The sequence below is a fragment of the Gopherus flavomarginatus genome, chromosome 11, assembly GCF_025201925.1.
Source record: "Gopherus flavomarginatus isolate rGopFla2 chromosome 11, rGopFla2.mat.asm, whole genome shotgun sequence".
In the NCBI taxonomy this organism is placed as follows: domain Eukaryota; kingdom Metazoa; phylum Chordata; order Testudines; family Testudinidae; genus Gopherus; species Gopherus flavomarginatus.
The window spans coordinates 35,364,329-35,389,113 of record NC_066627.1 but is presented as its reverse complement, the minus strand read 5'-3'; the positions used below and the strand labels follow the sequence as shown (position 1 = coordinate 35,389,113).

The following is a 24,785-nucleotide window of genomic DNA, read 5'->3' as shown; positions in this document are numbered from 1 at the left end:
ATAGTGTATACCGGGGTCGGCAACCTTTCAGAAGTGGTGTGCCAAGTCTTCATTTATTCACTCTAATTTAAGGTTTCATGTGCCAGTAATACATTTTAACGTTTTTAGAAGGTCTCTTTCTATAAGTCTATAATATATAACTAAACTATTGTCGTTCGTAAAGTAAATAAGGTTTTTAAAATGTTTAAGAAGCTTCATTTAAATTAAATTAAAATGCAGAGCCCCCCGGACTGGTGGCCAGGACCCGGGCAGTGTGAGTGCCGCTGAAAACCAGCTCGTGTGCTGCCTTCGGCACCCGTGCCATAGGTTGCCTACCCCTGTAGACATAGCCATAGCGTAAAGCATTAGACGATCAGGACCCTACTCTAAAAATGCCTGCACACATGAGTAACTTAACTTTACTCACACAAGTATAAGTTCATTAAAGCCATTTGCGGTGTAGATGGGACCAAAAGTTTCCATCAACAACTCTTTAAACCATCAGTGAGGCATTTGAGAGGGAGAAGGTGAAAACCTGAGGATGCCAATGTAGTTAAAGGAATATTGATCAAATAGAAGATCAAATGGAAAACATGTCAAAGGCTAATGGAACTTTACTGAAAGTTACTGGTGGCATAAAATGGGCTTCAGAGAGAGAATTTTATCCTTGGTGTCTGCTGTGATCGTAAACCATAAGAATTTTCAGAGTCTCCAGAACCTAAAAAGATTCAATTAATTCATTCCCTCACTACTGCCTGATTTAACTTTCTTCACTGTGATTTGGAAAGGCTTCTCTAGGTCCTGTGCTCTGTGTGAGAAAATAAAAAGTTGTGATCAAAGGCTTGTGTGAAAATCGAATGATAATCTCAATCCAGTGTCCAGCTGGGTACACTCCAAACCCACCATCTCAGTTGGTACTGGCATTCCCATCAGAGAGGCCAAGAATGTAATAGATCATTGAGAATGAGGTATTGTCTTTGAGTCTGAGGAATGTTGGCTGGGCACTGCTGTTGCTCATAGACTCATAGACTATGAGACTCATAGGACTGGAAGGGACCTCAAGAGGTCATCTAGTCCAGTCCTTTGCACTCAGGGCAGGACTAAGTATTATCTAGACCATCCCTGACAAGTGTTTGTCTAACCTACTCTTAAAAATCTCCAATGATTGAGATTCCACACCCTCCCTAGGCAATTTATTCCAGTGCTTAACCATCCTGACAGGAAGTTTTTCCTAATGTCCAACCTAAACTTCCCTTGCTGCAATTTAAGTCCCTTGCTTCTTGTCCTATCCTCAGAGGTTAAGAAGAACAATTTTTCTCCCTCCTCCTTGTAACGACAACCTTTTATGTATTTGAAAACTGTGATCAGTCTTCTCTTTTCCAGACTAAACAAACCCATTTTTTTCAATCTTCCTTCATAGGTCATGTTTTCTAGTCCTTTAATCATTTTTGTTGCTGTTCTCTGGACGTTCTTCAATTTGTCCACATCTTTCCTGAAATAGGGCACCCAGAACTGGACACAATACTCCAGCTGAGATCTAATCAGCGCGGAGTAGAGCAAAAGAATTAATTCTCATGTCTTGCTTACAACACTCCCGCTAATACATCCTAGAATGATATTCGCTTTTTTTGAAACAGTGTTACACTGTTGACTGATATGCACTATGACCCCCAGATCCCTTTCTGCTGTACTTGTTCATAGGCAGTCATTTCTCATTTTGTATGTGTGCAACTGATTGTTCATGCTGTACCTAGTCTGTGGATAAAGAGAAGTCTTCATTCACCAGCATTGTCCATCTTACAGCAGCACTAAAATTCACTACCAAATTCAAAGAAAACAAGAAAGCTGTGTTTGTTAGAGTTCTGTATATTCAGTTCCAAAAATCCCTAATCAGAGCTGCAGCATTGCAATTATGAAGGGCCAGATATTTGGTAGGGAAGACCTGAAAGCCAGCTTAGAAATGTATTTGCAATTCCGTGCATGCTCATTTACTAGGACTCCAAGAGCAAACCAAATATTGGTGCCCACAAATAGTTAGCTAGACATCGTTATTTACATGTTCATTCGGCCAGTTTACCAGTGTAAACATCTGATCTGCATGTGGAACTGTCGTAACTGCATGAACCCCATCTCCCACTGCAAATGTTATGTAGGTAACCTATTGTATACACGTTTCTGTACACACTTTGAACTTCACTAAACACTGAGCCCTCACTTATGCTAGTAGCTAATACAATTGTGCCTGAAATCAGGATAGTGCAAGGATATATGGCTATGCTGTGCCCAGCTTGTATGAAAATCTGGCTCCACATGTCATCTTTGTAAAGTCAAATCACTAACTTGTAACATTTGACAGAATATACTTTCTGGTCACTGTGAGCAACTGTTGTGTGTATTGTGGTGGCATGAGAATGATTTTTAAGTTAGACTGTCCCTATCTAAGACAGGTTTCATGTAGGGTAAGTATTTGCACCTGACCTATTTTTAGATCAAAGTATTATACAATCTTTTTTGATAAAATCTAGATGTCTTTCTCCATCTCATCATTTGTGTAAATGTGATATGTTAGGACACGTGCCATCGCATATATTAGACCGCATTCTACAGACTCAAAATACTTTTGTTCTGTACCCTGCAGGATTTTCTGTTATTTGCTTTGCGTCGTAATCGATCTGGTATCTCTGAATTGTGCACTCCACCCATCTCAAAAGGTAACAGGCAGAGGTGTTTTTCATATTTTCACCAGCTTGTTTGCGTTCAGGATCAGTGCTTTGGGGTTCAGAGTCAAGAAAACACATTTGTCTCAGAGGTGTGGTATGGTTTCCTGTCCTGCCCTGTTCTACGCCTGTTTCAGGTTCAACAGATGCAGATAAACTCTGGCTGCAGGAAGATGTACCCTGTGGTTTAGGTAACTGTTGTTTCTTTGCTCTAAGGCAGCTAAATTGAGCAGAAGGGAGTGGGGAAAGGAACTCACTGGGAAAAGATCTAAATTAGTATTGCTGTCCTCTGGTTTCTGGGGATCAGCGTCATGTGCTTATGTATTGCTACAGTGTATGTGAGAGGCACTCAAATTTATTTATTTTCCTTTTGAAAATCCTTATCATTCTCAATGTTGCTAACTCTTAAGATTTTTTTTTTGAGAGTTTCATATTCAGCATTGTTTTTAAAGCTCCAGCTCATGAAGTTGTATAAATACATGGGCATCTCTGCTTTCATTAAAAAAAAAGAGTTTCTAGCCCTCCAGGGATGGAGAAAAGCTTGAAAACGTGAAGCAATAGCCCCCTTCCAGAAGGCAAAAGAAAAAACTCCCAAGTGTATTATTCTTTTTTAAATCCCTTGATTTTTTTAGGGGCCTGACTCATGGTGCTTGAATGTTTGGGGTAGGCAATACTTCATTCTGTTAGTTAAAGAGATTTCCCTTCTCAGAAGAGTCCTCCCTTCCCGTCTGGGTAAGTTCCCAGCAAAACTGACTGTTAAGGACTAGGGCTTAAAATGCTACAGTGGTGCCACTGTAGTGGTTCAGTGTAGACACTGTAGACAATATAATCCACTTTCCTGAAAGGCGGTAGCTAGGTTGACAGAAGAATTCTTCCATCGATTTAGCATTGTTTACACAAGAACTTACGTCAACTCAGTTATGCCGCTTGGGGTGTGGATTTTTCACCCCTCTGACTGACGTAGTTAAACCAACAGATAGAGAATGAGGAAGAGATTGAGGAACTGAAAACTTGGGGCCTGAGAAATCCACACCTTTGACAGGCATAGCTGTGCAGACTTAACCCCTGGTGTAGACAACGCTAGTTACCACCTCTCGGGGAGGTGGATTAACTACAGCAATGGGAGAATCCCTCCTGTTGCTGTAGGGAGTGTCTACACTGAAGCACTGCAGCTGTAGTGTTTTAGAGGTAAACCCTTAAATCACTCTGGGTACTGTAGGCAACAGCTGAGCCATGGGAGGCAGTTCGTATTTTCCACTGCAGAAAGCAACCTGAATGTAGGGAATGAAACAAAAGCAATTAAAAACAGACAAACCAACCCATTTCTTCTTCAGTCAGTATCTCAGCTGATATAAATCAGAGTAGCTCAGATGAAGTCAGTGGAGCTCCACCAGTTTTCTCCTGCTGACGATCTGGCTCATAATGTCCTAACAGCAATGAAAGGGTTATTAGGAAAAAAGGATAGGATAAATCATTCCCTTTCCTCTTCCCCCTCCCCTCTCCTTCCTGCAGAATTGGTGCACCAAGGATAAAAGAGGTGTACTTCTGAAGTGTGCACTAGCATGTCTGAAAGGGAGGAGAAAGAGAATGGAAGGGATTAGGTTTTTCCCATGGTATCTTCATGCCTTTCAGATGTTTCCAGTGCCTCCTATGGAACTCATCTTTTGTAGTTCAGAGCATGGTACTCCAGAGGCTGAATCGTGTTGATGTTAACGACACTGAGATCTCTATGTGTCATGGAGCTGAGAGATCCCTATAATTTTTACTTGTTTCGATGTACCAGTAAGCAGCTTCCTTTCACCCTCCTTCTGTAGCATAGCTTGGAAGGCAACAGCGTACAGTCTACAGGAGGGGTAGTCCAATTTTTTTTGTCACGACCCAAATTTCTTGGTCAAGGTATAGACAAAGGGCAGACTCTAGAGAAACATTTTCCACACTGCAATAGCAATAATGATAATAAGTAAATAAGTAAAAAGATTTTGCTGTCCGTTCAAAAGTGTCTGGGTCCAGATTTGGCCCGCAGTCTGCCTACTGACTGCCCCTGGTCTAAAGGGTTAGAACAAGAGATTGTGAACCAGGAATCCAGGGTTCTTTTTTTGATTCTGCTAATGACTTGTTCTGAGAGCTTGGTGTTTCTCCATCTGCAAAATGGGGTGAATAATACCTACCTTGTGGGGTGCTGTGAGACTAGAGTGACCAGATGTCCCAATAAAATCGGGACCGTCCCGATATTTAGGTGTTTGTCCCGTGTCCCGACCGATCTTTGGTATTTCTCTTTTTTTTTTTGCTCTGCCAGCAGTACTCGGCTTTTTTTGGTTTGCTTCGCCAGCGACCCCCCCCCACCATGTGTCCCGATATTTTCTTTCTCTCATCTGGTCACCCTATGTGAGACTTTGTTTATTAATAAAGTCTCCTTTACTGCTTAGACATGATGGATAGAATAGCAGAGCTCCGCCTACCGCAGAGCCTAGATTTGACCATATACATCCTACCCTGTTCACGACAATCTGCCCAGAAGTTATCTCAGATTGCTCAGCTCATGGCATTGGGGACTGCGGATTGGTCCAAAAGGAGCTGAAAAGTCAGCCAAAGGGACACTTAAACTGTGATTATACTTGTGTGTGGGATGGGGTTATTTCACAAAATGCAGCTTGGAAAACTCTCTTCTTTTTTTTATTTGATGTTATAAACAGTACATGGCAAATGGATGGAGCCCTATGATCTCACTCAGGGTCTGATTTGTAGGACAACTAAGCACTCAGAACTCCAGTTGAAGGCAAGATGAACTATAGATGCTCAGCACCTCTGAAGACCAGGCCACAACTTCTTAATCTGAGTGACCGAACAGAGCAGGCCCTGCCCTTGAGATGCCATCTCAAGTGTGATGCAAGGGGGTGTGCTCAGCTCACCCTGCCCTACCACACCTTCCTGCTTGAACAGGACTCAAGGAAAGGGAACTGGAACCCCTAATTCTACTGAGCTGCATATAGCCCATGGGACCATTGCATGCTAAAAACACCCCTGAACTAATTGTTGTGTACAGTCCATTTGTCACCAGTTCACTACCAGACATGCCAATTTGGTGGGGATTAACCCGTCATTTCTCTTATTCTCCTTGGTTCATTACAGCCCAATGCACTCCTGACCCTTGTTGTGGTTTATCTCAACGCCACTGTCCTTGTGCTCGCCACCTCTACAGTTCAAGGTGTCTGAGCTGAATATAGTTCTGCTGTGTGGCTGAAGACCATTATTTATCCCTCCTCTGAATTGCAGTAACCAGCAATCTGCCCTTTTGCCATTCAATCCTTCCCCTTGCTACAAGGATGCCAGTGGTTTGATCATGTGTCATTACAAGGGGGCAGGGAGCAGAGAATAGTTCTATGATTTCCCAGCCGCTCTGGTGCCTGTGCAACTAATCTCCTTTGCAGAAGCAGCACAGCAGCTGGGTGAGTGCAAGTGAGGGGCAGAGACTCGGGGCTCTAACAGGAAAAGACCTGTGGATAGAAAAATGAAACAAACCACTAATAGTGAAGATGCTTCTGGCTCCCTTCACTGGCACATAATTTGAGTGAACACTTCTGCCTATATGACTGAAGGCAGGGAACGTCCAATTCCTGGCTTCGCATGGTGGGAAACTGGTTGTTATCCATTAAGAATATTTTGCTTTCTATAGATAATAAGAGGGATCACATTTTTCCTACGCTTTCAAATGGGTTTATTATTCTTCATCTCCTGCCCTAAACTGGTTATAGTTGCTGTGTTCCATGAACAGAGGTGATGCATATTGGTGGGTGGGGGGGGTATGTGATCCTGTAATTTTTACATATATCATAGCAAATCAGTCATGTTTTGAAAAGGCCTGCTCTATTTTTATGGGCACAGATTTTGCACCTCCAGTTTTAAGCTAGTTTACTGCTTGTGCCAGTGCTAGCATCATAGATGTGTGAGTGTCTGATTTGCAGCAGCATTCCAGTGCTTAGACATACAGGGTGAAATTCTGTGTTGTGCTGCTAGGCACAGCATAGATCTCACAGCCCAGGGGGAAAGGGATAAGGTAACTTTAAGCCACTTTTGTTCTCTCCTGATCCAGAGGCTGGAGGGGCCCTGCTATAACTTAGTCTGGAGGTTGTTCATATTACAGCAGCCTCCTGGGGCTGTCCTGTGGGCTATCACCCAGTGCAGAATGTGTGCAGCACTATGGGGCTGTAGCCCCGCCCCAGCACGACTCCTGTACCAGGGCTTGCAGGGGGGTCATCAAAGGAACCCACAGGTCCTGTGATGGAGGAATCGTCCCCTGACTTTTAAGGCCTTTTTATGTTGCTCCGGCCCTTGCATCTGGCATGAAGGGGCCAGTGTGGGGAGGAAGATTTCACCCTGAAATGGGAGAATTTGCAGCCACAGTTAAATACAGTCAGAAAATCACATCTGCAAAAGTTGGGTTCCCTTTTCAAGGTTATCTCCTTAAACTGTACTTGTCTTTGTCTCACCTGCTCTCAGTACTGTTTGCAAACCTAATATTTGATATTTTAAGGAGCAGAGTGCTCCCCAGTGAAGTGTGTCTGTACTCATCCAAATGAGTCTGGGAGACAGGTGAAACCTGTCAAAGTAGCAGCTGAAAAATAAATAATTTCTGGTGCCTGCCTGCTGTTTCCCTTCAGACAATTGGAAGAAAATACAAGAGAACTAAAAACAAGGGTAGTTTCTGAAATTCCCTGCTCCTACTGACATCTTCGGTTTTTCTCTTCATCCTCAGAGCTGGGTTCTTTATCTGAGCTGGGTTTTTTCTTGGCAGGTGCCTCACAGCAACCGTCACAACCATTTTTCAAATATAAGAAATACCTGCTGTGGCTCTTGGACTCTGTTGTCCAGTGTCAGAAGGTCTATGTGGGTTGCCAGTGGAGAAATCAGCTGAAATGCATTGATGGCCCAGATGTGTTCTGCTACTCTCCATAGCTTTGACCTCCATCAAGGACAATCACCACCTTCCCCACCACAAAAATTAAATCCAGTAATGGAGAAGAGCAGAAGTTTTGCAGAGACCTCATTTGACCTCTGAGTTCTTGCTTGCGCCTTCTAGAGATTAGCAGATAAAAACGCAGGCGCCAGCTTCCAACTTTCCCCGGGGGTGCTCAACCCCTGTCAGTCCCAGGCCCTGCCCCCACTCCACCCTTTCCCCCAAACCCTCACCCCTGCCACACCTCTTCCCATCCAGTTCCGCTCCCTCCCCCAAGCACGACCCATCCCCACTCCTCCTCCTCCCTCCCAGAGTCTCCTGCATGCCGAGGAACAGCTGATCTGCGGTGGGTGGGAGGCACTGGGAGGGAGGGGGGGGAATTGATCAGTGGGGCTGCTGTTGGGTGGGAGGTGCTGGAGGGAAGGGCTGGAGCTTGGCTGCCAGTGAGTCCCCCACACTCTGCTATGTTGGAGAGACTTTTGATTTGCTAGTAACAGTTTTCATGATGGCAAAAAAATCTGTCTTGTCAGTGAAATCTCTGTAATCGTCACAAACTGTTCTCTCTCTTCCCCCCTCTCTGGCTACATGGCATGATGGTTCCTCCTCATCCGACTTTCAGCTGTGAAAAAGCCAGAGCCTTTTGTTCTGTGCTTTGGATGACAGGAAAGAATGTGCAGTTCATTAGTGCTGCCCGCTTACTCCCAACCTCTTTGTGTTGTGGTGGGACACGTAATCCGTGTTTACACAGCAGTATTTCTGCTAAATGCCCTGAGCTGACAGAATTGTTAAATGCCTTCATTAATATAATCAGTTAGGTGGTGCTGTTTTAGGACACATGAAGGCCAGTCGGATTAAAGAGCTAAAAAGCAGGGGCAGGGCACTGTCATCATCTTGGATTTTAACTGTTGTTTTCCTCTGGGGCTGGGGTGGTTCCTGTCCATGCATTTCCAGTTTCTCCCTGTAATTTACATTCTGTGCTCCAGCTCACACTAAAGCAACCATCCTTCTGTCCACAGAGTATGGGTTGGGACTACGATTCCCTCCTGGAGCTCCCTTAGTGTCACTCCTTATTTATTTGCAAGGGTTGCCTTTTAGTATCTGAAGTGTTCCTGGGGATGAGTGCAACATTCCCAGCCCCTACCAGTCAGAGACTGGGGCAGGGGATTGAAATGCCCAACAATGTCAGTTCTGAATCAGCCACAAAGCAAGGAGCAGTCCTTTTATGTAGGGGCTGCGTTTGCTGCCTCTGCAGCTTTCCCATTCTGTTCTGGACCATAAACTGAGGCCTGGTCTCAGGAGTCCATCCAGCACTGTAGTTGTGACCTGAACAGAATTGTGAACTTTCATCTAGCTGCAGATCAAAGGCCTGACTGGGACCTCAGCCTTGTCTCCTGTGGATGTGAGTGAGTCACGTTGCTGGGGAGAGTCAGACCTGGTGGCAAAACTGGACGGTGAAAGAATCCCCGGGAGGTGTCATTGCTGATGATCATTCCCTCCTTCCCCCGCTGTAGAAGCCACTTTCTTGGTGAGGCCTCAGGAACCCTTTGAACTGCAGATGCCAACAAACCAGAGTGAGAGAAAACAGCCCTGTGGCTGTGCTCGCTCCTTCCCTCTTCCGCTGGGAAATGCAGAGCCCTCTTCATTAGGAGAAAAACCCCTGCTTACACAGCTGATAGCCAGATGTCAGGCCATAAGATAGTGATTGCCAGCAGCTGACTGGCAGCTCTGATGGGCCACTGGAAACCTGATGACAGAAAGACAGGGTTTGGCCCCTCTTCCCCAGCACCACTCTGCAGCACAGGGACTTACGAACTGGTTGGCAGCCTGATTCTGTGCAATGCAGAGCGTAGCTCCAGCCTGCCACTTCCTTTATTGCTTTGATTATGGAAGAGGCAGTAAATATCTGCACCTCAGTCATTTTGGGATTAGGCCAGGTTTCCCAAGGTGATGTTGGAGAGGGCGTGGACTGTTGAGCTGTGGAACCATTTATGTTCATGTAAGTCTTTGGTTGCTTAGTGGACTGGAGCTTATCGACTTCCTGCAGCAGGTCATTACTGAGGGACCATATCAACTACACAGAGGAGCCTGATTTATCCTGGCTGTAACTCCATTGACTTCAGTGGCCCAGAGGGTGAAATTTTACCCAGTCTCAAGCTGGCCTCCGTTTTTAAACTCCCAGTTTTGCGCTTGCAGATCCCTGATCTTTGCAGGCAAGTTGGGTTGTGCTTCACAAAGTGTCTAGTTTGCCTATGTAAAATGGATGCACATCCACTTTTTCAGGCACTGTCATATATCTCTGCAAAAACAGAGGCTAATGGCTGTTCAGCTGGCCCCCAAAGCCGCATTCGGCAAAGAGAGGGCTGTGCTTTACATCCAGACAGTCGGAACTTCCTTCCCTCCCCATGAGTCATCAGTTGTTCAGTTGCCAGTGTTTGGGGACACATTTTCCAAGGCTCCATATAGTCCATGTTAGGTGCAGAGTTATCTGATTTGGGCATGCAGTTGGATGCATGTGTAAATGTTTTGCTTGCACTATCAGAGTGCTGGAGGAAGTGTAACCCACACACCTCCTGGGTGTGGTGTTCTGTCCCATCTAGTGGCACCGAAACTACTTAGAGAGAGAGATAAAATGAGTCTGCTCTACAGCCTTAGCTAGCAAGGGGGTGGCTTTTAGCTCACGCAGTAAAGGCTCATGCACTAAGCTCCAGAGGCCCCAGGTTCAATCCCACCACTGACAACTTGGGTCTGTTGGTGTTACAGAAGCACTTGATATTGCAGGACCATATGGGCTGAGCGGCACAGGCCCACCTCCTTCCAGTTGCTATATCCTGCACACGTCTGCCATAAATGCTACTACTGACAGCTCTGAGAGTGTTCTGCCAGTGTGCCTTAGGCCTGCCCAGGAGGGACCACTTCTACAGAGAAGACGATAGTTCAGTCTTTGTGCCTAATGATGCTCACTGCTGAGACTGTAGACATGAAACAGACTAAAACCAAACCCATTTTACATAGGGCCCACTGCGTGGCCAACAGATGTTAACTATGGAGCTGGGCTGAGTTTGAACCAGGGTCCTAGAGATAAACTCTAAATCCCCTGAGACATCAAGTTGTCCACAATAAATCATTCTAAGGCTAGCGCTGTCATCCTGGCAGTTTTGCGTGGCTGCTGTTAAAGGCCCGCTAGTATTGCTTTAGGAAACTCTTGTGGTAACTCTTGGTGACCCCTGATAGGATACAGGAGGGAAATGCTTGTCAGGAAAGACAGAGAGGGGCATAATAAGCTGTGCTGTGGCTTTTCCAGCAGCCTGGATAAGGTAACTCCAAGGGTTTCCAGAATGGGTTGTGAGGGTGAGGGGAGTGGATAATGATGGGAGTTCCCTGCTCTTGAGAGGGGACTCTAATTGATAGGGGCCCAAGGCTTAGGAATGGAGTGCTAATAAGGGGTCTGCACTTTACTGCATTCTTATCTCAGCTAGGTGGGTGAGTTTCAGTGATGCAGCAGAGAGCCTCTGGCCCTATGGGATTCGCTGCTTAATCTGACTACTTTGAATTCATCACCTCACTGGAGCCGTTTGCTCCAAGTGTTGTTACTGGGTGGTGAGGGTAGCCCCTCTCCTTTCCCTTGAAGGGGCAGATACAGAAGGTTGTAAAACTTCTGATTTTGCAAAAATGCTGTGCTCTCTGTGAGACATAGCGAGCAAAAATCTAGTCAAAGTTGCTGGTGGCATTCACGGAGCAGCTGCAGACAGTGGAGCGCTGCTTCTCGGACATCATTTTGGAGTTGAAAAATCCACAGTGGACCAGGCTGTTGTAACACACATGTGCAGGGCCATTAATCATCTCCTGCCAGGCAGGACTGAGGTAGAGCGGCTGTCCGCTGCGTTTTAACAGCCAGTCACAAGGGCTATTAGAAGAGCTCAATATGGAGCTCTGCAGCCAGCAGCCACAGTAATGTGGTGTAGTGGGCTGTGCTCTTCCTGGACCTGATGTTATGGGGCCTGCTAGGAATTGTGTGTTGCTTGTTTAGTTGCATGAAACAAGCATTGAGCAATGGCACTGAATGCTGGTACTGCTTTCCACAGGTTGTGGTGGTTTTGGCTGAAATCTCGCTCTAAGGGTAACAAAGGCATAGAGAGCACAGTTGCTGCTGGCATCCAAAAGCCACCCAGGCACGTATGCCACTAGCCTGTTTACTGCAATGGTGCCTGCCGAAGTGATCCCAGAGTGGCATGGGAAAGTGTCCTACCGCTGCGGAAGAAATAAGGTAGCCCTCCCCAGAAACCTTTGGCAGCGGATTGCAGAGTACCTCCATGAATGTTTCATCAAGATCTCTCAGGAGGATTCAAGGGACATCCATCCCTGTGTACATAAACAAGATACACAGCATCCCCTGCCCCCCGCCCCAGCCTAACTCTACAGGGGAAGGGAAAGCAGATAACAGCTCCACCTCTCTTTGTTGTATGCACTACCTCTTCTAGTACGAGTACATTACTGAAAAGTCAATAGAAAAAGGAAAGAACAACAGGGGAACATTTCCCAAGAAAGCTTCAGAGTTGCGTCTGCTGTGAGCTTGCAACTGTCAGAGGTGTGATCCTTCAAGAGAAACAGAAAAGGGGTGGATCAGAAATCACAGAACTTGGCCTCTATGCTGCCTCCAGATATAAACAAGGCACTCACTGCATGTGCAAACATTCCTATAGTGCACGCACAGCTCCCTGGCCATGCCTGTGCATGGCTATTAGCCAAATGAAGCCAAGAGGCCAAGTGGCCCGAATAGCTGAACTGAGCTGAACAGAGCAAATCAGTGTTGCAGGCCGATTGGGCAGGAAGGTGCTCTCTTCTCTTGAACCTTTGCCTGGATGGTGAAATACACCGCAGGGCACAGGGTTTGCACAAAGCCCTTTGGGACCATTTAAGTCCTATTAAGCCCTTAATGTGGATCTTCAGTGGTGCATAGAGCCTTGTGCGGGCCCTGTACACAGGGCTGAATTTCTGCCTTGGGGTACAGATTAAGCACATATTTATATTTAGAATCTTCACAAGTGGTGTTCCTGGGGAACTAGCAGCAGGTGTCATCAGTCACTGCAGCCTGGAGGGGTGAGGTGAACCGTGCTGGATACTGCACTGCAGGGTACAAAACCAAATGCAGAATTTCATGTCACAGCCTCTGGTTTAAAATGCAGCTGGGTTTTTAACTGGGCTGGACCTGCAGCTTTGCCTATAGGCTGAGAATCTGAGCTTTCCAGTGCACCCAAACTCCAGGCTTACCCTTGCCTGTCCAGTGGCCTGCAAAGCCTTTGCACAAGCTCTGAAGGAAGAAAGTCCTATATCTTCTCGCATTCTTCCTTTTCTATGCTCACCATCAGTACCAACACTATACGCAGGACATTCCAAAGTAACCATCATTCAGAAATAGAGGGCAGAGGAAGAGAGATTTTGAAAGAAAAATGAACCGAAGAAGCTGCAACAGAGGAGAAAGCTCTTGTACTAAAAGTAACCAGAAAGGAGGTTGATTCTGGATGAATGGAAGGAATAGGAAGGGAGAGAGGAGATCTGTGAGATTACTGGAGTAAGTACATGGATGGCTATGGAATAATTTGCTATTCACTAATTATTATGGTGCCCTATAAAAACTTAGCAGTGAGCAAGTCCAGGTATTACAATCTTAGAAGTTGCATACGGTTTTTCTATTCTATTACTTTATTTTTTGTATGTTTGCCAAGCAGGATATAGCTCTGTATAGTTTTACACAGTGAACAAAACATTCCCTGAAGAGAGACCATTTTTTTTCAGCTGTCAAATATTTAAAGGAAGAAAACGTTAACATGATCAGCTGCAGGTTGATTCTGAGCTAGCGATCAGCTTAGGTTGACAAAGCTTTGCCTTGTGGGAGGGTCTGTGTTGGAATGACGGGTCTCAGAATTCTACAGAGGCTACATTAAGAGCAGTAAAAATCAACCCCCTCCCCCTGAAAAACGTTTTGGATAAAATCCATCTCTGAGACCAGCATGGTAGAACTTATCTCCAATATTCTGGTCTCCCTATGGGCTCACTCCTGAGCAGTGTGAAAGCCGGTTGGAATTGAGAGGGCTCAGCGCCTGGCAAGAGGTGCCTACCACCGTGCACGATCATGTGTGGAGATGGCAAGCACTATAATCTGCAAGACACATCAGACACTTTTGCTTTGAACTCTGTTTCCTTCCTCCATTTAAAAACAGCTTAATAAGTATTTTGACATAAAATACAGCCAGATGCAACAATTGTTTGTCTGACTGTGCCTGTTGTATGTGTCATGGAGGATTTCTTTTGCACAACACAGGAACACTGCGTCTTTCATAAGTGATTGCGCAAGAAAAAAGCCACAATATTTGGAAAGTAAAGTATGAATCAAATTTTTACTTCAGAACAGCCAGAGGAACTGAAATTTGCAACCGGGCAGCACGAATTAAACTGCAGTGGCAGCAGTCGCTGCGTCCAGGTGGTGTGTGTTTGGAGGCAGTGCTTTATGATGTCAGTTCTCCTTTAATGTGGTTCTGGGTGCACTGTCAGGCAGAGTGATACCAGGAAACAGTTTAGCCCAGTGGAAAAAAAAAATCCCAGAAAAGACACTTAGAGAAGAACTTTTGGCTTTGAAGTACATTAAAGACAGAATATTGCTACTTTGCATTTACGCAGCACTTTTTCATCTGTACCCTCTCCATAGTGCAAAAGCACTGAGGAACACATGGCAAGACTGAGGCCCAGACAGGTGAAGGGATTTGCCCAAGAGCCACGCAGGCAGTCAGTGGCAGAGTTGAGAAGAGAATCCAAGTCTCCTGGCCCCTTGTTCCTGGGCCCTTTACAGGAAAGTAAGCAGAACAAACAGCAGAACACAAACATTTGCCCCATTGATTGAAAAAGGGTGAAGAAGGAACTTTAACTCACTCTTCTGACAACCGTCTGACAACTCTTTGGCAACCCATGCAGAATGAGCTGGTGTTCCCAGAGGAAGTGTCTGCATCACAGTTGGCCTTAATTGGCCAATTTGTTGACATTCTCAGTAGAGACACCAAGAACTGATGGGGCCAGAGAGATTAACTCCTTTCTCACTTCAAGGAATTGTCTGCCCTAGTAGAGTTAAGGCACCTTGGTAGGGTGAAGTGGAAAGCTTACCCTGCTGCAGATCTGTGGAGTGGTCATTGGGTGGCTAAAGAAGGACTTCATTCTTCAGGGCTGTGAGTTGCTGCCTCCTTGCTCTTAAGTGAATAATAAAATAAAGTTATGTCTCAAATTAGCAGAATTGCTTGATCACAGTTGTGTGAGCAATTGCTGTGATTAAATTGCAATCTCAGCAAATGCTCACACAACCAAGCAGTCAGACATCTGGGTTCTGTACCTGTTTGCGTACTCGCACATCGTGCTGAAATGATCTCACCTCAGCATTAGAGGGAATTGCTTATTCTTACTAAGAGGTGAGCACACTCCTGAAGTCTGTAACCAAGTCTGACTTGCACAATGCCAGTTGCAAACTGCAAGTGCCAGTGGCTTGTCTTGTCAGGAGAGCTGACCAGGATGCCCTCTGTGTCCCCTGGGGATGGGCAGAGCTGTTCTAGTAAAATACGAGCTGACTTGGACCTGAACTGAGCCTTCTGTGAAAAAAATCTAGGGAGATTTAAATTTAAAAATAGAGAAGGCTTCATTTGTGTGGCTTCCTCTGCACTTCCTGGTTTTGGCTAGTGATGTAAATGCTGAGATGCTGCAAAAGAGAAGCCTCTTCTGAGGAGATTTCCAGCCTAGATGTACAGGCTTGGGAAATGGAGAATTAGTTGAGCTTTTCAGAAACAAACACTGGACTCTGCTGTGAGTTTCTCATCTCCGGTGTGTTTATGAATGTCTCTCAACTTCTCTGTTCCTCTCAAGGGTGCATCCTGTCCCTGTTCCCTTTTGCATTGTTCTAAGGGTATGTCTTCACTTCAGAGTTCATTCAAGCTCTGACTCAAGTGTTACCCCAAACCCACCTCCTGTCCACACACACACACCTCTCAACCAAGTTTGGTGGCTTTTTCAACCTGTCTGACCTGGCTGGACTCAGGTCCACTTTCACTTGAGGCTGGTAATTCACTTTGCAGTGAGTGTGCACTCAAGTGTCGATAGTCCTCCTGTGCTGTCCCACAATTCCCCTCATGTGCCCAGGACACACAAGTTCTCCCAGAATTCACTGTGAAAGAATCAGACTGGCTCAGCTTACTGCAGCACATCGGCTGTGCCCCCAGAAGCCTTAGTGACACACAGGGTAGACTGCAACACTGGTGAGAACACAGTAACTTGGGTAGGGCTTTGTGGTGTGGACGCTCACACCCAGACTAATTTAACCTGGATGCTCATGTTCAGACTTGGATGCTGGTCACCTGGGCTAACTCTGCAGTGCAGATGTCCCCTAGTCCAGTGCTCTCTTTCTGGGAGCCAAGCCCTTAGCTTTTTCTTTTTTCAAAGGTGAGTGCAGAAAATACTTGAGAGATGGCTTCAAAAGAAATATATGGGCGGGGTGGGGGGAGGGATAGAGAGAGAAATCTTGCTGCCTTCTTTTACTTCTGTTTTATAGGCTCATGATGACATTGGTTATGTTTGCTGTGTAAACAGCAGCTCCAGCTGAACTGATGAAATATGGTCAAATGGTTGAGGCTTTAACAAGAAACAGGAACAAGTGCCCCAGAATTTTAAATGTGAAGCAGGATTTGGGGGTGGGCATATTCTCTTTCTGACCATAATGAGACTCAAATGTATACTAGCAGCGGTGAGACAGGGGTCTCTTGGTTTTTCCATTGCAAATCTTCTTCTTTAAGGATTGATAACCCAGCCATTTTCATATGTGTTAATCTTAAATTGCACAAAGCGAATCATTTCCAACCTCCCTCCTCGGCAAAGCTGTCTTTTGCTTTTATGTTTTTTTCAAAGGGGGGAAAGGTCTCCTGTGCATTGAGAGAGGCCTCTTTCCCCCAGCGTTTTACACATCAATCCTCTTGAGCCTTTTACAGTTCTCCTAATCCTGTTATCTCCCTTGATGTTATCCTCTTCTCAACCTTTCCTGTCCCTCCCTGGATACATCTGAGGATGCCCTTTGAGACTGTTGGGTAGTTTGCATAATGACTTCCATCGAGACCATCCCTAGGCCTAGAACCCATGGAGCCCTGATATTGTTATCAAATCATATCTCATTTGAAGTTCTAAGAGATTTGGGTGCATCCGTGCAAGAATGGCTGACTTTAGCATGGCAAGAAGAAAAAGGATTGAGGCCCCCTGATATACTGACTTTCCTAATATGGCTCCCTCTGAAGATGAGGACTCTGTTTGTTCAGGCATGATGAATCAGTGCTGGTTTTTAACTCTCTTTGTCCTTGTTGATGGAGATGGTTTCTTTCCTTCTTTCTTTTAGAGCAGGGGAGAAAGATGTATATCAGTTTCAGGTTAGTTTTAAATGTGGACTCCAAGTTGTGACAAGGAGCGAAATCCTATAGCAAGGTCTCTCTCCACATCTTTAATCAGCACTGAAATGAGATCTACATTAGGTGTGCAACATTCTGCATACCATGGAAGAGGCTCTCCTTGGTTTCAGGAAGAACATATTTCAGTTGAGAGACCGTGAAGCTGGAAAATGCCAGTTTTGCCACATGTTTTCATTTCTTGTTCTGGAAGAGTGTGAGGGTTTTAGTCTGAGACATTAAAACAGGCAACTATTTCAGCTTATAAACTGACCCTTTTGTAGAGCAGACAATTTTCATAGGGTCAGAAATGGAGGCAAATAACTGTTTAAAGATCCACTGGTGTTTTATTGGGAACTCAAAAAACCCAGCCCATTTGGAGGCAAATTCTGCTGATACATAAAATGGGAATTTTTCTGCCTCTGTGTTACTGTTTTTGTTATTGCTGGAGATATCAGCATGAAAGCAGGTTCCTTATTCCTGACTTCATTTGCTTCTTCTGCTTATTCCCTAGCAGTCCGCAATCCTGTATGTGTTGACATGTGTTCCGGAGGGATGGATAGGGGAGCAGGTACTCTGGCAATCACTGTGGTGCCATGCAGGGTTTTAACCTCAGGGGAAGTAGACAGGAGAAGCAGATGAACTGCTAGGAAATAGAAGACCCCCCCGCAACCCATGTAAACGTCCCCAGCAATACAAAAGAAAGTAAATAGTAAATACTCTGGAAAATAAGGGACCTGGAGATAGAGTGGATTCTAAAACAAATAGGTTTCAGATGTTTTTATGTGGCTTCAGCTCCAGTTGGAGGATACATTTGTATTCATATTAACCAAGGGATACAAAAGCAGGAGTGATACATTTCTAAAACGTTTCTCACATGGATTCTTTATGCAATATATAGCATATGCAGATTACACAAGAGATATAAAAAGTTTAGGGCTAAAATCTGACTCTATCTGTGCACCAACACAGGGAAGGAAGGCTGTCCCATAGACACCTGCCACTGGACTGCCTGGACTTTAGGTCCAGGCACATAGATGTAAGGGGTGCTGCATGCCTGCTTACTCCTCCGTCCTAGAGACAGGTGGATGGGGACGGCTGAGGAATGGGCAGAGCTGAACCAGAGAGGATAGGGAGGTGTAATTTGCAACAAATGATCACCTTCCTGAAGTAAGAGGGGAGCAGAGAAGAAATTGGGTGTAACATCTCATATGCATGCCACAAAAGTTTATGTACCACACCACACCATCGTATATTTCGTAGTCTGTTATGTTTACCTGGTATTTCTAAATGCATTCTAATACATCAGTAACTCTGAATATTCTTTCTATCTATCTATCCTTACCTCCTCAACCATGACAGAATTATGGTATTCATCATCGTGCTGGTCAGTGAATTCTCATACATTACTGAAGATTAATGTGGGGCTCTGATGAGTTTACATAGCAGTCATAACTCCAAATGCATAATCTATTGATGTGTGGCACCAACTGTTAAAGCATGCACCAGCTGCAAATCTAAGCAGCGTCTGGAGTGAGTTATGAAGAGCATTCATGCATGGAGTGTGTGAAGTTAGTATTATATGATGCTGCTCCTGCCCAGTGGTTCACATGGGCTTGCCAGGTCTCCAGCTATTTGCTTGGGCAATGACTGGTTTTTAAACACCACCACCAAATGCATTTTGATTGGTAATAGAATTTTGTTTCATTGACTAAGAAGTCAGAGGGAGATAAGTTACTGCTGTTTCCCTTCTCTACCCTCTAGGAACTTGGATTAAGAATTAATTTGGGGGGCTGTTTTCTTACGGTCTCTTTAAAACGAGCAATGAAGCAGTGATGGTGGCACCTGGTTTGGATTTTATTAAGGAAAAATGAAAGATATAAATGCAATGGTGGAAACTGAGGCAAAGATCTTGCAGAGGCAGGAGTAATTACAACAGGGCAGCATGCTCAGGCCTGAGGGAAGGACGAGGAAGCCCCTCCTCTCATGTCTGAGTGACCAGCACACATGTCCCTTGGCTGGAGAGCAGCTTGGCCTGAAGCACAGACTACAGCAGAGAGAGTCAGCACAGAAAGGTCACAGGACTTCTCTCCCCTGAAAGAAAGTGGGAAGAAAGGATTCAAGAAAGAGAACAAAGACTAAACGCTCCAATCCCAGGAATGGAGAATTGAGGGTTGGTTTTTTAAGGCAAGTAATCAAAGGGCTGAAGAAGAAATGCCAGTTGGGCAATACATTTCCTGCTGCCTCATCTCATTGTTGCCCTGGCCCTGAGCACTCACTTCAGCATGAAGCAAACTCAAGGCTCCCCATCTGGGCACCTGATTTGGAATGCACTGATTTGGGGCTGTGCCTGCACCTGAAAGCTGCCCTGGAGAAGCATGAAAGGAGATGCCCCCCACTGTGCACAGTGATTCCTTGAGTGAACAGGTGAAATGGCTCTGTCTGGTTTTTGTTTGGCTGGACCAGGGACAGAAGTAGTCGGTCACTATTTAAGGGTATGGCTATGCTGCGATTAGACACTTACGGCTGGCCTGTGCCTGCTGACTTTGGCTTGAGCTGTGGGCTGTTTTATTGCAGCACAGAGATGCAACCCCAACTCTGGGACCCTCCCCTCCTCACAGGGTCCTAGAGACTGGACCCCATCTGAGCCCGAATGTCTACACCACAACTAAACAGCCCCTTAGCCTGAGTCAGCTGGCACAGGCCAGCCACGGGTCTTTAACTGCAGTGTAGATGGACCCTAAGAGGACAACACAGACAGAGCACACTGCTGGGAGACAGACAGTGGAGAAAAGCCTTATGGGTCATAAAGTAAGCAAGACTAATATATAAGACCTCGTATGAATTAATGGGACAGGCAGTGGCTGCTTAAAAATCACACACCATTAATAAAAAAAATTCCCTCATCTGTGTGCAGCTATTATGCTATTAAAAGTGAAAGAGTTTTAAAGTCTGGTTTGCATTTCGTCGTTGTATGGACAGTGGAGCTAGATTCATCCGTTTCTCCATTCCTATTAGGCAGCTTCCCTTTCTGGTTACCTGATCTGATCTTATCTTATCCCTGTAGTCTCACTGAAAGTCAATGGGACTTAGGCTCCTAACTTTTGAAAATGGGGCTTAGGTGCTTTTAAAAATTTTACCCTGTCTTTTCTAAATCAAAAAAGCATATTTTAAAAAAAATACCCAAATGTGGAAAGACTTGGCCTTTTGATGTTGGGAAATCTAAGGGTAAAGCAAGTGGAATGAAGGAAAGTTTTTAACTGGAAGTTTCCCTTCAGTTTGTGTCAGAGGTTGGACTGCAGTTTTAAAAATACCACCGCTAGCCACAGGTGCAGAAACAATCTTGTGTGTCATGTGCTGTGACACTAGAAGGATATTTCCACATCTTGAGGCGATTAACTGGGTGAATATTTTGCCCAACTTTTCCTGGAGCGTGAGTGTTTTCTGCTAGGGAAATTCTTTTTTTCCAGAACTGATACCTACCTAGATAAATTGGAGGTATTTCCTGCAAATACTATGTCTTAATAATTCATTAGCAACCCCTATGTGAGTCTGTTGGGTTCGGGGGCCCCTTGCATCTTAGATACATTTGGTTGGCATTGGTTATTATTATGACACTTACTTTTTACAACTTTGAATGCCCCATAAAATTCTCTCCCTTTCTATCTTGGTCATACTGACAGGGTAGACAGCTTTAAACTACTTTTGTCCCAAACACATCAGCATGAAAGATGTGTGTAGGGCACATGAGGAGCAGGTTTGGAGCTTAGATGCTTGGTTTACAACATCACCACGTGGCTTTGCTTTTTATCAATGAATTTGTTACTGTTGCTTGGGTGAAGCACGGGGAAAGCTTGCCCCCCCCCCCCCCCCCCCCCCCCCCCCCCCCCCCGCTCTGCTAGTGCACTTTAATCTAGACCCTGCTGTTCTGTGTCTGGGATCCGCCACATAGCTCTGACAGTTCACTTCAGTTGTGTGCTATGCTACAGCTGCCCCAGATATTCCAGCCTTCCTCCTAGCTGTGCCAATGCATTTAAACCCCCATCTCTAACTTACTACTCCAGCCCTGGACTTCTCTTCAGTAGAGGCTGTGAGTGAATTTGCTAGTTGTAACAAATTGTGTGGTGTTATTGTATAGTCTAGTTACTAGAGAGCAAGTGCCTATATCACAATTAGCACTCCTACTCCCTGGCATATTAGAGGTTTCCTGTGCTGCTACTGCCAATGCTTTAGCTATTCTGTGCACCAACAGAGGAGTTGCCCTAACTCCAGCACCTTCAAAGAGAACTAAGTTCACTTTGGGCCAGACTCTGCCACTCTTATGCTGAGTAATTCCCCCTCCAAATTGTCTCATTAAAGAGTAAGGTGCTGCTTGGTGCAGGGGTTCTGGCACTGTGTGGGTGCCGGTGTGCAGCAGCATCCCCTGGCTTGAGGTAATAATAGCAACTGACTACATGGCTACCATCATCTACAGGGTTTACAGTTTGGTTCAATGGCTTTCAGCACCTGCCACTGTAAAAGTTTCCTAGCACCCCTGACTAAGTGTGAGTAAGGATGCCAGAATCAGGCCCTTAGAGAATATAAGTTATTTTAAAGAATGATCTGACAGTCCATGCAAGTGAACTTGTGGCTCTTGTTCCCTGGGATGGTTAAATCATAGACTATCAGGGTTGGAAGGGACCTCAGGAGGTCCCCTAAACAACCCCCTGCTCAAAGAGGGACCAGTCCCCAGACAGGTTTTTGCCCTAGATGGTCCCCTTAAGGATTGAATTCATAACCCTGGGTTTAGCAGGCCAATGCCCAAACCACTGAGCTATCCCTCCCTCCTGAAATAGCAACATAGAAAACGCCCATGTCTGTCTCCAACCCATTCATCCTCCCACCCATCCAGCTTCCTGAACACTTGTCATTCAATTCCCTTTAACTTCTTTGCCTGGGAAAGATCGTAGCAGAGAGAAAACTCTTGATAAAAGTGTTCAGAACAGCTTCCTTAGGCTATCATGTATCGTTTAAGGAAAAATTCAGCTTGCTGCTGAAAGGTGAATCCACATTTGGAATAGATACTCCAGAGAGGTAGCTGCGGCACTGGTACAGGAGAGAGTCAAACACCAGGGGGGCTATTGGAGGTCAAAGCCTGATATCATTCACTCAGGATCAGATGAGGTGAGATCAGAGAGGTGTCCTGGTATGACTGTCTATGATTCTAAAGAATTTCCAATGAAATTGGAAACGTGCTATAGATTATAAATGCCTTGTGATAGGAATTTGCCACTGGGAGTGTTTTTGTACAGCACCTTGTACAGCCATGATACTATACTATACATTAATAATTACAAATCATTCATGGTAATCTTCAGGTTGGTTTGTGAAGGTTTCCCTCCTTCTTGGAATTCTGTGAACTGTTACTATACTTGGAACATTTCCATGGGCTGTAATACTCCCCAAATTCAACATGGTTTCTGACTTGGGATTTCAAAATTGCACATTCATCTAAACTGGTGATTGGCATGTGCAGGGATGGTAATTCCATGCACAAATTAGGCTTGAGGGTCTGAAAAGTTGGGCTCTGCTTTACAATGTTGTGCCCTTGTGCTGCACTGTTCACAGTGTCTTTGGAATCAGTGTCATGGTTATTCAGTCTACAGTCAGTGGCCCAGCCCTTGTTAAAAGCCTGTTTGGGTTGGGGTGCCACCATGAATGATTTCTCCTCAGGGATAAAAGAATGATCCAGGCTGTTGCACATTGTGGTGCAAGGCTGGGGGTGATGTCATTGTGCTGGATCTGGAAGAAGTTCCAAGCACACTTTGGCGTGTAGCTGGCCTGGTTTAAAGGTTGTGGAAATGTCCCATCAGAACTGGGACAATCTTACAAAAGTTGGGACAGGTGGCAAAGTGACAGCATGTGCTCAGTAAACAAATCAGTGAACGGCCCAGAGTTTTATCACGTCAGGCAAAACTAAGCAATGCAGCCCTCTGCATCTGCTAAACTGATGAGGCCAGAAACATACCGAAGTTACACTGGAATCCTCTTTGACACTCACCCTGCAGCCATTTTTGCTAAGGCTGAGATCTAATACAGAAAAGCATTACAGGCCCAACTCCTCATGGCAGAGCTGGACTCTTCTATTGTGCTCTCCCTACATGCCTGGCTCTCTGAGATCTGCACATGTAGGAGGAGCAGCAGATCAGAGGGGAGCTTTGAGAATTTTGCCCACAGTTTGTACGTAACTCTGGATCCAGAACTTGGGTTTTGTCTTTGCTCAGTGCTCTTGGCATGCCTCTGCAGCATTTCCAGTATTCTTTATCCTGATCAGTATCACTACTCTTTGGAAGTGGCTTCCACACACAATGGTATAGCTGTATTTTTCACTCCTGTAAACAGTACTTTTTTTTCCTTAGTGCTCTTCCTCCTCAGCCGGGTATTCCTGCACTTTATAAATACACTTGCAGAAGTGCCATAAGCCAGCCCTCCTTATTTATGGACAGAGTTGCAAATTCAATCCAGATGGTGCTGTTTTCCAAAGTCTGCTTCTGAAATCTGTTTGCAAGATATGATCTGCACAAGCATATGCCCAGTCGGCTGCTTTCAGGAGATCTCATTTCAGGTTTCATGGTTAATTGTGCAGTATCAAAATCACCCTTCCATAAATGCCCAGAGTAGGTGGGATTGGATCCTTTTTGGTTGCCACAGCAGCTCAGTGTCTAAAAGTTGCTTAGACTCAATTGTTATTTTAAAACGAGCTCTGGTGGTGACGTACTAGACATAACCATTTCCAGGAAATTCTCGGGCCTTTTATCTTGATAAGAATAAAATGTTTTTAATGCTAAAACAGCAATTAATGACATCATTAATAATAATGATTAGCTTTGCACCAAGAAGCATATGATTCTAGTGCACGCTAGAGACACATAGGGGATGTGGTTTCTCAAAATGCCAGCCACAAAGAGACAGTCACATTTATTTAACAGTACATGTTCTGGAGAGCTTGTGTTCATACTACTCACAAATTTCATGTTCTGGACTCAGTGCCTGCTATCAGTTCACATCATATCCATTTCAGTTTCCAAGGCCGATCTCTCTTCATGTTCATCTCCCTCTCTCATATGAATGGTCATACTGTGTCAGACCAATGGTCCACCTAGCCCAGTGTCCTGTCTTCTGACAGTGGCTAGTGCCAGATGCTTCAGAGGGAGTGAACAGAACAGGGCAATTTATTGAGTGATACACTCATTGTCCAGTCCCAGCTCCTAGCAGTCAGAGGTTTAAGGACACCCAGAGCATGGAGTTGCATCCCTGACCTTCTTGGCTAGTAGCCATTAAGGGACCTATCCTCATGAACTTATATAATTCTTTTTTGAACCCAGTTATACTTTTGGCTTTTACAGCATCCTCGGGCAATGAGTTCCACAGGTTAAGTGTTCATTGTGTAAAGACGTTCTTCCTTATGATTGTTTTAAACCTGCTGCTTATTAATTTCATTGTGTGACCCCTGGTTCCAGTTATATGAAGGAGTAAGTAATACTTCTGTATTCACTTTTTCCACACTATTCATGATTTTATAGAATCTATCATATCTGCCCTCAGTTGTCTCTTTTCCAAACTGAATGGTCACAGTCTTTTAAATCTCTCCTCATACGGAAGCTGTTCCTTACTCATAATCATATTTGTTGCCCTTCT

At 45.0% G+C, this 24,785-nt stretch overlaps 1 protein-coding gene across 4 annotated transcripts in view; it reads left to right on the top strand.

The window, feature by feature from the left end:
- Positions 1-24,785, top strand: part of PREX1 (phosphatidylinositol-3,4,5-trisphosphate dependent Rac exchange factor 1) — a 232,794-nt gene that overhangs the window by 5,829 nt on the left and 202,180 nt on the right. Inside the window, exon 2 of one of the 4 annotated variants that reach the window (XM_050917250.1) lies at positions 2,618-2,690. The exons of the other annotated variants lie outside the window; for them this stretch is intronic. Coding sequence (XP_050773207.1) covers positions 2,618-2,690 — 73 coding nt within the window. The remainder of the gene's footprint in view (positions 1-2,617; positions 2,691-24,785) is intronic. 4 annotated transcript variants of the gene reach the window in all.